This window comes from Callionymus lyra, chromosome 6 (assembly GCF_982586985.1).
Source record: "Callionymus lyra chromosome 6, fCalLyr1.hap1.1, whole genome shotgun sequence".
NCBI lineage: Eukaryota > Metazoa > Chordata > Actinopteri > Syngnathiformes > Callionymidae > Callionymus > Callionymus lyra.
Window position 1 is genome coordinate 13,799,908 of NC_141823.1, and position 14,472 is coordinate 13,814,379.

The 14,472-nt window shown below is 37.0% G+C and overlaps 2 protein-coding genes across 8 annotated transcripts in view; one reads left to right on the plus strand and one right to left on the minus strand.

The window, feature by feature from the left end:
- alx4a (ALX homeobox 4a) overlaps positions 1-14,472 on the plus strand; it is a 314,532-nt gene that overhangs the window by 181,150 nt on the left and 118,910 nt on the right. The gene's annotated exons all lie outside the window — the stretch shown is intronic.
- The window catches only part of plekha7b (pleckstrin homology domain containing A7b), an 84,957-nt gene that overhangs the window by 33,763 nt on the left and 36,722 nt on the right, over positions 1-14,472 (minus strand). For all 7 annotated transcript variants that reach the window (XM_087793737.1, XM_087793742.1, XM_087793739.1 and 4 more), the window contains 5 exons: positions 8,044-8,127; positions 4,385-4,490; positions 2,673-2,777; positions 1,401-1,473; positions 1,050-1,150 (listed from right to left, as the gene is read on the minus strand). In XM_087793737.1, the coding sequence (XP_087649863.1) occupies positions 1,050-1,150; positions 1,401-1,473; positions 2,673-2,777; positions 4,385-4,490; positions 8,044-8,127 (469 nt within the window). The remainder of the gene's footprint in view (positions 1-1,049; positions 1,151-1,400; positions 1,474-2,672; positions 2,778-4,384; positions 4,491-8,043; positions 8,128-14,472) is intronic.

A 14,472-nucleotide genomic window follows, 5' to 3' on the forward strand; every position in this document is an offset into this window, starting at 1 on the left:
ACTCCATTCACTCCCATGGTAACGATGTTCAAATGATGTTTAAAAGGCTTCAATCAGCAGCGCGTGAGACTGGTGTTGTGAGCAGACAAATGTCGAGCGCGTAGCAGAGAAGTTGAGCGCATGTATGACAGCTAGAACGCGCGTGTATGACATGTTGAACGCACGTGTATGCCTGGTTGAGCACGCAGCAGGGTGATTTTGCGCAAATAAAAACAAATGTTTTGAGTGTACAACAAGCAAGACACACTCGCTCAAAAGGTCGCAGTAATCTTACTCCATAGCCATCTGCCATGATGTGACGTGCATGGTAAATCCCACCCTGTGATGACACAATCTCGCCCACGGCGTGTCGGCGTCAAGTGTTTGTAAACAAGTCACCCACCAGGTAAAAAGGAGCTCCGGATTATAAGGCGCACTGCCGTTTTTATGAGAAATTTTAAGGCTCTTAAATAAGTAAGTAAGTAAGTAATATTTATTTATATAGCTAAGTGCGCCTTATAGTGCGGAAAATACGGTAGTTTAAAATCAAGAGATCTAGCTAAAAATGCTAAAATTATTAATTCATTTTCTACTGCTTTATCCCTAATGGGGGGTCGTGGGAAGACTGGAGCCTATCCCAGTATCATAGGGCGAGAGGCAGGGGATGCCAGTCTGCCGCGGGGCACACAAAGACAGACAACCATTCACACACACACTCATACCTATGGACAATTTCCCTCAGTTCCCATTCAACCTCTTTAGGTTATGGACTGTGGGAGGAAAATTTAATTATTATTTAGTTAAATGTTTTCCAATTTCAAATCTTTTATAAAAGCACTTTTCAAAAAACTAAATTAAACTCTCTTCAATCTTTTTGAGGCGCAATAAATATTGACGAGAATTCAACCAAAATTCATAAAAAAAAAGTCATTAATAAGTTTAGTAATGAAAAGCAGTAATAAATATAGAATAAAGTTAGTTTCAACATGACCTTTGACCTCAGGACTCACAAATAGAGTCAAACATGTGACACCCAGGTCTGCTCCTCACAAACACCAACAGATTTTTACCTTGAAGGCATATTTGCGATTGATGTGGTCGTCGGCCTCCACGGGTGCGATGACATAGCTGGGCAGAGGGATGCTGCCGAGGACCGCCTCCTCTCTGCTGTCTGTGGACACAAACACACCAGGTCTGTGAACCAGATCTCGTTGTTTACAAGTGTGTGAGCAGCAGGAGAATCAGGGAGGGCGAGCGACTCTCAGGGGGGAGTAGAGGAGCTTCACTCTTGATCCATTATTCACAGTGATTAATGGAGGCAATAGTGTCTCGACAACAACAGAGATCCCAGAAAAAAAACTATGTCGCTGCGCCTCCCGGGAGGGGGTTTATTGTTTGAATGAAACTTTATTGAAACTCACCTTTGTAGTAAAACAAGCAGAAGTCGGACAAAACAAACCACTTTCGCTTCCACAGTCGCATCCCGGAGCTGTCCTGAGAGGAAGACAAACATGCAGAGATTTTTAAATCGTTGACGAGGAATTCATGTTGAAGTCGAGATAAAAGAAGATCTTATAATACGCAACAATTACATTGACATGGTACAAACAATCTTACATATTTACTGCAAATCTAACATTTCAAACATTGTAACTTTGAATTGTTTGATTGAAATATATATATAAATACAGAATAATAATTTCTATGTTGCAAGGTTTCATTTTTTTACGAGTTTTTATTGTAATCAATATTTTTTTTCTTTATTGAGAGTTTGAATTTGTTTTTTATTGTAATCAATACTTTCTTTATTGAGAGGTTGAATTGTTTTTTTTATTGTTATCAATAATTTCTTTATTGAGAAGTTGAATTCGTTTTTTTTATTGTTATCAATATTTTCTTTATTGAGAAGTTGAATTAGTTTTTTTTATTGTTATCAATATTTTCTTTAATAAGAGGTTGAATTAGTTTTTATTTTAATAAATGGTTTCTTTATTGAGAGGTTTGACTTGTTTTTATTGTAATAAAATATTTCTTTATTGGGAGGTTGAATAAATACATTTGAATATAAATGGAATTAAAAATTGTGTATATTAAAAAGATTGAACTTTTTTTTTCTTTCTAAAATTTAATTTTAAAAATTAAAAAGGCCACAAATGTAAAAATATTGGATTCAGAAATTTGATTTCTGAATTATTGGTATTAGAATATCAAACGCTATGTGTTAAAATCTTCTTTTTTTTTACCTGGAAAATTGCTGTTTTTTTAAAAATTAAATTATGAAACAAAGAAAAATCAACTCAACATATAAAAATGAGAATTCAACTTGTCAATGCAGAAAATGAATACATTTTTAAAAATAAATATTCAGATAAATAATTAATATTATGCTTAAATAACAAGATTTCATCAAAGAAATGTGAAATTCGACCATCAACTGATGTCACCGACATACGTCCATAAACCTGCCGCACAGAAATAAAGTCATTATTTATGATAACCCGGGCTCGGAGCACTGATGCTACTCTAACCGTCTGAATCCAGAACGTGTCTTCGGGGAGCGAACCTTGAGTGCTGCTGCAGCCCCCACACTCCACTGCTCTTGTCGCATTAAAACAAAACGTGATCAAGAGCTTCTTCAAGTCTCCTCCTCGCGTAACATCTGAGCGTGTTTGGAGAAGCACTCGTCGACCTACCTGTTTGTACAGCCATCCTCTCACCACCACCGGCACGTTGAGGTTCCTCTTGATGGCATTATCTCTCTTGCCAAAGCTGTGAACCTTGGCCGAACCTCTGGAGCCCTGCACCAATCACAGGAGGCCAAATCTTAACAGTGTTATTCAAGATACCGCTTCATTTATGAGTATTATATATTGTAAAGCTGCTTTTATCTGTTGTCATCTGGTAGTTTATAAATCAGTATCTATGTCTGTATTTAATTAAACCTCAAACATGATGGAATCATTTTAGTGTTTTTTTTAAACACTAGAACACTGACACCAGAGAGACATATGACAAGAAAAGAACAAACAAAATGGGAATAAAGATAAAAAGAAATAACTGTAATAAAAGTTAATTCATTGACACAACAAGGAAGTTACATATTCATTCATGGAGACAATTCAAAATTAAAAAAATATATAATTTAAACATTTGTAGTGAGCTTAATATTTAAAATAAATAAAAAATAAAAGTAATATAGTATTGCATAATTGTTGTGTTTTCACTTTTATTTAGTTCTCACACTTCCTGTTTTCTTCCCTCAAACAGGAAGTGAGAGATCAAAATAATACCAGTGAAATATAGTAGTGAAAACATGACACATAATAGCATTAATAGCTTATATGTTATTTATTTATTTTTTTTAACACGTTTTAAACCCTTTTCAAAAAAAAATTCTGTACAATTACACTAATAGATGAAGATTCTATTGGAAGATTTATAAATTGATCTTCAATTCCGAGTGTGATTGTGTATGTAAGACAAAAGCAAAGATTAGAAAAAGGAGCACATTCGCTTTTCTTTGTTTGTTTGTTCGTTTATTTTAGCAGCGGAACACCTTTCATGGACCACATTACTGACAAAATATTAAAAACAAAATAGTTGACATAAAAATAATAATTTTAGTCAATATGTATCTGTGCGTTATACGGTTTAACTGTGCAAAACTGTTTGCTAATGCTAAAAAAGGTGCATCTCGAGATTAGCATTAGATTCTTGAGGAAGAATGAAAGTACATTTTCCTCTATAAGCAATGTAATGTCAAGCTGTATATATATAATTATGTTGCACGTCATAATCGGTATGTGTCATTGTGTTGACTTTTCAGAGTTTCTTTTTAATGTTTCTATTGTGTTGTGACTGTAGGGAGCACAGGAGCTGTCAGGATTCATGACTACATCCGACTACATCCATCCATCCGTCCATCCATCCGTCTATCCGTCCATCCATCCATTCATGACTACACAAAGAGAAAAAGGCATTTTTTTGACTTCAATTCCTTTTTAGAATTTCCGTTTTAAATTACCATTTCACGAAGACGCATTAGTTCTTAAATTAAGTACTTACTAAGAGTTTACTCCATTGTTTCGACCGGGGAGCTTGATTTGTCCACCACAGCAGCAGATTGATTTCAAGCATTTTTTCCTCATTTAATGTTTCGTAAAACAAAGTCTTACATGCTTGCCTCATGAATGTTTGTTGTTCTTCTGAATTTGTGCATGAGAGAGGGTTGTGTGTCCCTACATTGAACCCATGACTTCAAAAGTTGTGTAATTTCACAAGTGTCATGTGTGATGTCATAGATGTGTCTCCATCACTTTGTTGCTGTTCTAGACTACACACACACAGTGACGTTAACACAAACTGACAGTGCAAAACAACAAAAAAAGAATCCAACAATCCTCACCTTAAAGCCTGAGTTGGCGTCCACTGAGGTCACAGGCTTGGGTGTCTCTGCGACGTTGTTCGGGGGGCTCTGATTGGCTGCCGGCTGGGACATATGGGACCTCTTACTGAGATAACAGAGAAGAGCGAGAGAGAGCAGTGAGAGGATACGATGACTTTGCTGAGCTTTCAGAAATGACGGACGTGACTTTTTCCCCGAAGCCGCAGCAGAAACCTTGAGTGCAAGTTCAATTTAAACTATCAGGATGTCTTGAAATAAAAAGTGTTTGTTACTTTATTTTTTTTTATCTCAGAGTGTCGAGGATGTGGCCCCAGTGTTTTTACTTCCTGGACTGGATCCAGCACTTTTACAGGATGTGGCATCAACGGAATCATGTTTTTTTTTTATGTGAGGTGTTCATCCCGTTTACCGCCGTCGTCATCGCCGAGGTTTCCCGGGAGATTTGCGGCGTCTTCGCTCCGTCGTTGTTCTCACTGCAGCGATAAAGCTTCGGAAACATTCCGGGAGACGCTTTATCTGGTGTGTGAAGTCAAACATTTGTACAGGAAGCTACTATGACATGATCCGGTCACGGAGAGGTCATGTGATCCAGTATCTGAGAGCGGTGGCATATACTGAACAAACATGTTAGTTCAGCGGTTTTTAATCTGCGGCGTTGAAGTCGAGATAACGTTGTTTATCCGACAAATAACATTGTGATGCGCTTTTCTGTTTCGGTGTAAAGTAGTCACGAGTCTCCTCTGATGCACCGACTTCTGATCCGCACTCGTCGCTCCCAATAAAACCTGAGCGCCTTCAACGCTGACGTCTCTCCTTCATCCACGTATGACTGGATGTTGCATCAGGACTTTGAAGGAGAGATGGAATATCAATCAACTTTGATGTCGGACAGAAAGAAAGAGTATATGAGTTCCATCAGAATACTGAAGGAATTTAATATTTCAAATAATTAAACTTTAATAGCCTTGAATATCGTTTTGAATGACTGAATTACATGGTTTCTGTATTATACTGTTGTTTTTAATGATTAATTGAAGAAAAAAATTAATTTTTTTTTTGTTTTAAAAAGAAAACTGATCAAAAACTGTTTTCCTCAACTGAGGAAAATCTCAAAACTTAGGAAAATGATGTCAAAACATGGTTTAGATCTTATAATCCATTGCTTTTCGTTTAGACTATTGTAACAGTTTGTTTTGGGGTCTAAACAAGAAGGAGTTGTCTCGCCTGCAGTTAATACAAAACTCTGCAGCGAGAATTTTGACCTGCTCTAGTAGAAGAACTCACATTTCTTAACACATTCCTTAAAACTCTTCACTGGCTTTGAGTTTCTTTCAGGATCAACTTTAAAATTCTGGTTCTTACTTTCAGATCTATTCATGGTCAGACTCCTCCTTACATCAGTGATCTGATCCAGCCTTACACCCCAGCTCGGGCTCTGAGGTCTGTGGATCAGAATCTACTGATGGTTCCTGAACACGCTTCAGGACCAGAGGAGAGAAATCCTTCCAGGCTGTTGCTCCTAAGCTTTGGAACGATATTCCTCTCCCTCTGTGTTTGATGATCTACTGACTCCTTCAAGAAACAAATGTGTTTGTGGTATCCCTTGGGTTGTCTCTGGCTCAAGGTGATTCAAAGGCCTGAAAACAAATGTGTTTGTGGTATCCCTTGTGTTGTCTCCAGCTCAAGGTGATTCAAAGGCCTGAAAACAAATGTGTTTGTGGTATCCCTTGTGTTGTCTCTGGCTCAAGGTGATTTGAAGGCCCGAAAACAAATCTGTTTGTAGTATCCCTTGTGTTGTCTCTGGCTCAAGGTGATTTGAAGGCCTGAAAACAAATGCGTTTGTGGTATTCCTTGTGTTGTCTCTGTCTCAAGGTAAACGACCTCCACCACTGCATATGCATTTCTAGAAGCTACTTCCATAATACTTGTTAAATCATATCATAAACTTCACTCTCAATTACCAACTAAAGTAAATCAACCCTCAGAATATAGGATCTTAATTTGTTGTGTTTGCGTGAAGAGACAAAAATGAATATCCAGACGTTATGGTTCTAGCAAAAACATAAAAATGTACTTATAAATGCATTCTGTGTTCATTTAAAGCGTTTTTTTGTTTGAGGGAAACATCGTGTTACAGGCAAAAATGGCACTTGAGAGGAAATGACTGTCAGTTAAACAGAGCGTGCCCGCAACGTGCGAGGAGTTGCTTTGCTTCGAAACGTTGCAAATTAAAACAGACTTCCATTATCCTCGGCTCGTCAGGCGGCGAACAAAGTTTGTCTTCGGCGGCGTGTTCTGAGGGCGCAGAACTACAGCGAGAGTTACGAGCTCAAAGAGATTACCATCGGGCGCTTTCAAAGTAACAGAATGAAAACGTGCCGTCGAGGCGTCTTTTAATCCGCCTGATGGTTTACAAATCCTCTCTGGCCCAAGACCTGGACCGGTCTTAACAAAGAGCTGCGGGGGGGCCTGATGGTGCAGGATCACGTCATTAGTTCAGTGTTTCATGGAGCGTGAGGTTTTATTAGCACCAACAGTTTGAGCTTCAACACGCCTGCAGTGAAATTTTCACTTAGCGTGTGACGGAACACCTGCTAGCTTAGCTGTGATCACACTGTTGCTGCACAGTTATTACGTTTTTTAAACTGTGGAACTCTTGTTTTTCATTAAATAATTATTTAAATGTCAATGAAGAAACATGTAAAAACGCAAAAGTGTTGTTAGTGACACGTTTTATTCCCCTTATTATTATAAACCCACGTTTCTTTTTGTTATTTTTACAAACAAATTGAACACCTGTGTATATAAATAGTCTATAAACATATAATGAGTGTATTTATTTAACTTTTTTATATTTGTTTCATTGATAATAGTACACGCTTAATATGAATAGTGTAAAATATTTCTAAATAACATGAAAATAAATCAAACATGACTTGCAAGTTCTGGCTTTTACAAAGATATTTTTCTTTAAATGTCATCACTGACAGCTGATGACTCAAACTCTATTTGCTGCTTTATACACTATGTTTGTCTTAATATTACCTTGTGAAACATAATGAATAATAAAATTAATAAATTTACTTTTTTTTTAAGTTAATGTTACACCAAGTAGCAAACTAGCAAAGCAATGCTCATTATGAAGTCAAATGTATCGACTCGCCTCACTTTGTTTGGACCGTTTTTGAAGATAATAATCATTATTCTGTGAATCTTCACTTAAATAACAGATCTGTACCTTATAATATTAAGGAAATATCAGGAAATTTGATAAGTAAACGTCTTTAAAAAGAAAAGAAGTCATAAATTGTGTCAAAAATGCGTCTCGAAAGTTCGACGACACTATAAATAATAACGTTAATAGAGATTCATGCCTGAGGTAATAAAATAACATTTGCAAGTCATGTTACATAATGTGTTAGTTAAAAAATATATATTTTCATTGTGCAAAGTTACAGATTCAGTTTGACTTTATTAATGAGGCCAGAATTCTATTTAAATCAAAGATAAATGTGTTTTATATGTATGGTAAATATGGGAATCATATTGATGACAAGAATTGTAAATTAACTTGATGTTCAGTTGACTATTGACCTTCATAATGACCTCCAGCAGCATCAAAACCTTCAGACATGCAGCATGTTAGAGAAGTTACTCACTGGTCTTCTAGTGTGTACTCGATGTTGTCCTGGGACATCTGTCCAGTCACTGGGTGTCGGAAGGATGTGAACCTCAGGTTGTGGCTGCAGGCAGGAAGAGAAGAAGAGAAACATGTCAAAGAATAACTCGAGTGTTTGTGTGTTAGCAGCAGCAGGATCAGCTCAGAGGAGATGTTGGGAATAAAAGAAGTATTGCAGTGAAAGGTGTGAGTGACGCAGACTTCAAACTCACGCCTGGATCATCACCATCACAAGAGACATTTATCAGACATTTACATTGAAAGGTTTGCCTCAAAATGAAGTTGGTTAATAATGTGATGCTGCTCAGATAAACATCTTCAGTCTTGAGCTTTATATACATTATATACGGATTCATCAGGTTTTAAACCTCAGTTGTCGTACTGACCAGAGACAAAACAGCAGGAAGTAAGTAAGCAAGTAAGTAATAGTTATTTATAAAGTGTCTTTCTAGACCAGGCTCACAAAGCTCTTGAACAATGAAAACAATACACAGTTAAAAATACATACAGATTTAAAAACTCTAAATGGCCAAGACAACAAAAGACAAACACAGGAGTCCCAGAAAAGTAGGAAAAGGTTGCTCAAATAAAAAGGTCTGTTTGGAAGGAGATAATATAAGTTTATAATAACTGTGTGTGTGTAGGATGAAGGAGATGTTCTTAACATCTTAACTCTTACTAAATAAACTTAAGTAGGAGGGGAGTTCATCCTTTTATTTATTCATTGCATTTTTCCGTAATCATTTTTTCCACATTTTTCCGAGTAAAATGACATGAACTTTGCAATAACAATTTCAATTAAAAGAAAACTTTGGCAACTATAAACAACCTGACATTCTAAATTATTTTACATATTTGGATCCATAAGCTCAAAACTATTACTACGAAAAGCTAATTTTTAAATAGTAGCTTTTTGCATTAGCATTTGGTGCTACAATAGGGCTTACAATAGACTTCAGATCTATCAAAGTACTGAGTTCAGTCTTTTCTAGTTATAGTTTCTCAAGAAATGCCTTAAGCTGGTTGTAGAGTTAACTAAAGACAGCACAGAAACTTTCTGCATCGCACTCACAACAACAATGACGAACTAGAATTCTATTTATAACCAAATACCTTTCTATGAAATTATGTTTCCAACACGACTCTCCCTCTTTCACATCGAGAAGTGTTATAGAAAAACTCTTTATTCCATTCATATATTTATGTTTTAATTGAACTAGTTGTTAAGAGGTTATTGTACCAAGAAGCCTGTGTTACTCTTGACACATAGTAAGTAAGTAAACGTTATTTGTAAAGATCTTTCTGGAACAGGGTCACAAAGCGCTTTAATCAACAAAAACAATATAAAGCTAAAATACATGCTTTAAAAGGCCAAAACAACATAGAGACAAACACAGGAGTCCAAGAAAATCAGGGAAAGCACAAATAAAAATGTCTTAAGATGTTTCTTGAAGTGTCAGTAGATCATCAAACACAGAGGGAGAGGAAGAACGTTACAAAGCTTAGGAGCAACAATCTGGAAGGATTTCTCTCCTCTGGTCCGGAAGCGTGTTCAGGAACCATCAGTAGATTCTGATCCACAGACAGAGATGTAAGGAGAAGTCTGACCATAAATAGATCTGAAAGTTAGAACAAGAATTTAAAAGTTGATTCTGAAAGAAACTGGAAGCCAGTGAAGAGTTTTAAGGATCGGAGAAATGTGAGTTCTTCTACTACATCACCTCAGAATTCTAGCTGGAGAGTTTTGTATTAACTGCAGGCGAGACAGCTACTTCTCGTTTAGACACGAAAATAAAATGTTACAATAGTCTAAACGAAAAGACACAAACGCATGGATTATAAGATCCAGATCATGTTGTGACATAATTTTCCTAAATTTAGAGATTTTTCTCAGTTTAAGGAAACCGTTTCTGGTCAGTTTTCTGCAGTGTTGAACAAGAGACATGTCTTTATCAAATACAACACCCAGGTTTCTCAGGCTCAGTTTGACAGACTGGTCCAAGTCACCCAAGTACTGACTCAATCCTGGAACCTTATCAACCAGAGTTTCATTTTTAATGTGAAGAAGTTTCTGGTCTGGGTTTAGGTGGTACTTTTGAAGAATTTCTTGGAGCTGCTTCCAGATGATGATTGGATTTTCTCTACAGGATAAGCCTTTGAGGAGTTTTGCTCATGGAGTATTGGAACAGAAATGAGAAACTGATTATTTTTTTAAAGGATTCTATTTTAGGAAAAGCGTGTCTTTTCTTTGTTTTTTATCCAACATTGTGGCTCAGTGCTAAAGTTTGCCGTATAGCAACCGTTTCATCAGAAAAAACACCAAAAATCGAACCATCTTGACATGAAAGGTCAATATTTCACTCACGCCAGATGAAAACTGACAGATTTCAACTGTGACATCAGAACTCCTTGTAGTATTCCGTGTTGATTTCATCATAACGTGAAGAAGAAAACAGTCTTCGGAGCTTCACCGCGAGAGACTCTTTATTGTCTATAAACCGGAGCAGGTACGTTACTTTTGCTTCTAAGAACCATTAGTTTGGTCATATTTAAAGCATAATGAGATGTGAAAAGCTGATAAAACTCAGACTCGTCGTGGACGATGAGCTGGTGGGATGATCTCAGGAGTCTCCGAGATAGCGAGGGAATGTTTATGAGACAGTGAGAGCGGCTTTGATGGATGACTCGGAGATGCCGAAGCTGACAGAATAATGGAGAAAGACCAGGAATCGGGAGTGTTGGAGATGCTGCGCTTTCTTTAGCACGTTCTGTCGAAAATGACTTTGGACGGATTCAGATGAGAAAGGAAAGCGCAGGAAGACGGAATAGATGGAGGAGTTTATACATCGTGGCCAACTCAGAAGAACAATAGTTGGTTAAGGTTCTTGATTGTACATTGATTCAACAAATATGTCAGCAGCTAATATTTCAGACACAACTACCAAGTTACGTCAAGATAAATGAACAATGTCTTTGGGAATATTTAAAGATCCAAGTACTGTATTTTGGTTGTAATCAAGATGCAATTAAAAGTATATCCAAAATGTTCAAATTGTGAATTCCTTGTGTTGCTTGATTAAGTTTGTATGTTTGGAATCTAACCAGGACATATTTAAATTGTGCAAAAGAAAACCCATATATTGGACTTTGGACCAGTTCCAGTTAGGAGGGCGGTTGGTATTTTCTGGAAAAGTATCAACGCTCCGATTTTCGGAAAAAGGATGTATTAATGTGCATTGACCTGGAAAAGCTGATGTATATAGCAAAGGAAAAACAGAAAGATTTGAAGGGTTAGTTCACCCAAAACTATTTCTACACACCCTCATGTCGACTAAGTGTTGGGATTATTTTCAGAATAATCGGTTTCTTTTTAGAGTTATAGACAAAAATGTTTGTTCATTTTAATCTAGCGACTGGAGCTCAGTTGTCCTCGTCCAAAAAGACATACTGCTCGCCTGTAACGTCCATCCTGTATTAAAGCCTCAACAAGAGGAATTTTGCCAGAAAAACTTCAATAAGATTATATGTTCGTGCTCTTTGTAGTAGTAGTTTAAAGAGTAAAACGCGACACAGACAGGAAGTACTACTAAATATCGCAAGTCGTTCCAGAGCGCACAAGGTCTACTGTCTACACTGGAAGCACTCGCAACAATCTTAAGATGAGTTTAAGTTTTACCAGCTTTTTAGATTTTTATTATGCTTTAAATTTGACTATATAATGGTTTTGAGAGCGACTACAGGAAAAAAGGTTAAGTAGGTGCTACAGTTTATAGAAAAAAAGGACTGTCATGATGTTATGGCAGCTATGTTTAAGCTCTTGTCGAGGCTTCAATACAAGATGGATGTTACAGACGATCAGTTTGGAGGTATTTGGATGTTTTTAAGTGTCTTTTTGGACAAAGATGAAGACGAAGACAACTGAGCTCCAGTAGCTTCATTAAAATAAACAAACATTTTTGTCTATAACTCTCAAAAGAACAGATTATTCTGAAAATAATCCCAACATTTAGTCAACATGAGGGTGAGTAGAAAAGTTTGAGTGAACAATCACTTTAACCCAACTTTTAAAACAATACATTGGTATATGTGACATGAACTTTATCTACTACAAAGACAAAGAAGGGAGGAAAAGTGTGTCTATGGACTGTGTATTGTCTCTTTTGTCGTTGTTGCAGTTGTTTGTTTTGTGCGTGTGTAATATGTAAAACAGTAAAATGAAAATAACAATGACGGTAATAAAGCTGCAGCTTGTCTTAGAAAAGACAGAAAGTGTCAGTTGAAATACTTTGATCAGAGAAACTTAAATTGTACATTTGTGCTCCGCCGCCATCAATCATCTCTTTAAACTGTGCCACGTCCTTCGAGATGCTGCTATCTGTCACTTTCTTTCTGCATACCAGATTTCTCAGATCTTAAGTCTAGAAACCACAAACTAAAACACACTCGAATCACTCGAGCAACACACATCAACATTAAGAAGACTCTTTATTATCATGTGTTGTTTCTTTTCTGCTTGAAATCAAACCAGGAAGTCATTTCTGTAGACCAATCACCCTTCACAAACACACAGCTGCAAAGTTGAGTCCCAGGAATGCAGAGGAAGATACAAAGTGGAGGCTCTCGCTGCATCATCATGCAGCAAAATGAAGCGCAGGAAAGATTTACGAGTCGCCTTTTCCAGAAAAGTTGAGAGGATGTTTTGAATCGGGAATGATGCTGAAGCTACAACGAGCGACGTGATCGGAAAACCTGAAGACCGGGAGACGCACACAGAGCCACACACACACACACACACACACACACACACACACACACACACGGAAGGTTGTTCCTGGTCGTAATATGCTGAGCTGCACATGGAGCTCTGCACCAGCATCCCCTGTTAATTAGGAATCTGCATTCTTTCAGGCTTTTTGTTTTTAGCCGCATTACTTCTGAACTATTTGTCACGGAATTCGCAGCATCCCCGTTGAAAACGCTGCGGCACAGTGGATCCGTTTGTTAGCCGCATGTTTGCCGGTCGACGCATGAGACACCGTCGTCCTGAAGGGGAGGAAATTAACTTTTTGCAACAAAGGAGTGACGCGGCAGAAACTTGTCGTTCATCGGGCCGTCGGAGTGATTGTGTCAGCGGGATCTATTTCCAGACCACAGGGAAGGAGACGCTAACAAGGAGGATCTTACTGGTCGTGCGGAGATTGACGTGACATTGTGGCTCCTTCGTATCGACGGAAGCGTCACTTCATCCTGCTTTTTTTTCTTTTTTTTTTTGGTTTGAAGAGATGCAGAAATATTGACAGATGGATCCTGCATTAAACATGTGTATATAACAACATATATGCTGGACTATCACCGTGTTTGACATACAGCTACTCAAAGTATCAACAACAACAAAAATAACTGCATTTAAAAGCTACAGAAGGGTTCCTAAACCCTGGTCCGAGGGCCAGAACTGGTCCATGAGGCAAGCGTTACCCGGTCGTGCATTGATAACCAATAATTTGTACAGTTTCTGTTTTATTTATTTTTGTCAGAAATGCGTTTATGAAAAAAGACTGTATTTTCTCTTAAGCAACAATAGCTTTGATTCCCTTGTGTTAACGCTGGGTGAAAATAAATGTGTTTGTGTTATCCCTTATGTTGTTTCTGGGTCAAGGTGAACGACCTCCGCCCCTGCATATGTATTTATGAAAGTCAGGCCATTTATTGTGAACCATAGACAACACAGACGATACAACAAACATGTTTTTTGGGGGGGGGGTCGGGTCACCTTGACCCAGAAATAACAGAAGGATTAAACGTAAGGAAGCTCCTTTTAGATCAATGAATTTAAAAAAAAAAAAAGAAACTCTATAAAAAAAATGAAAATGAGTGAAAGACAAACTCTATACAATGGGTTTTTTTTTAAGGTTGGTTCCATGATTATGATGGAAAAACTTAACTGGTTTGCGGTGCCAAAAAAGGTTGGTTAACCCTGAGCCACAGAATATTTGAGATTAAATAGAGCTCTACACTGTTATACATATGGTCATTAGAGTATCTTTAAAAAAATAGGATTAATTATGATTAATCATTTGGCTATAGTCGTACATAAATCACACTTATAAACCAAGTCGAACTTAGGCAAAGATTTAGTATTAATCCTAATTAATGCGATTAAAAAAAAAAAACAATTCAATAAGATTAAATATGAGAAAAAGATGGATACTGTTAACAAAAACACTTTTAATTAAATGCCTAAATTATGTTTATGACTTTTAAAAGGATGCATTTCCTCGAGACTGTCACGTTATGATTTAATCATTTTTGATTCGATGGGAGCTGTTTTTCTATTTATTTTTATTATTATTATTTATTATTATTTATATATAGTGTAAGTTCAACTATAAAGTGTCTTGAGCAAACTTAT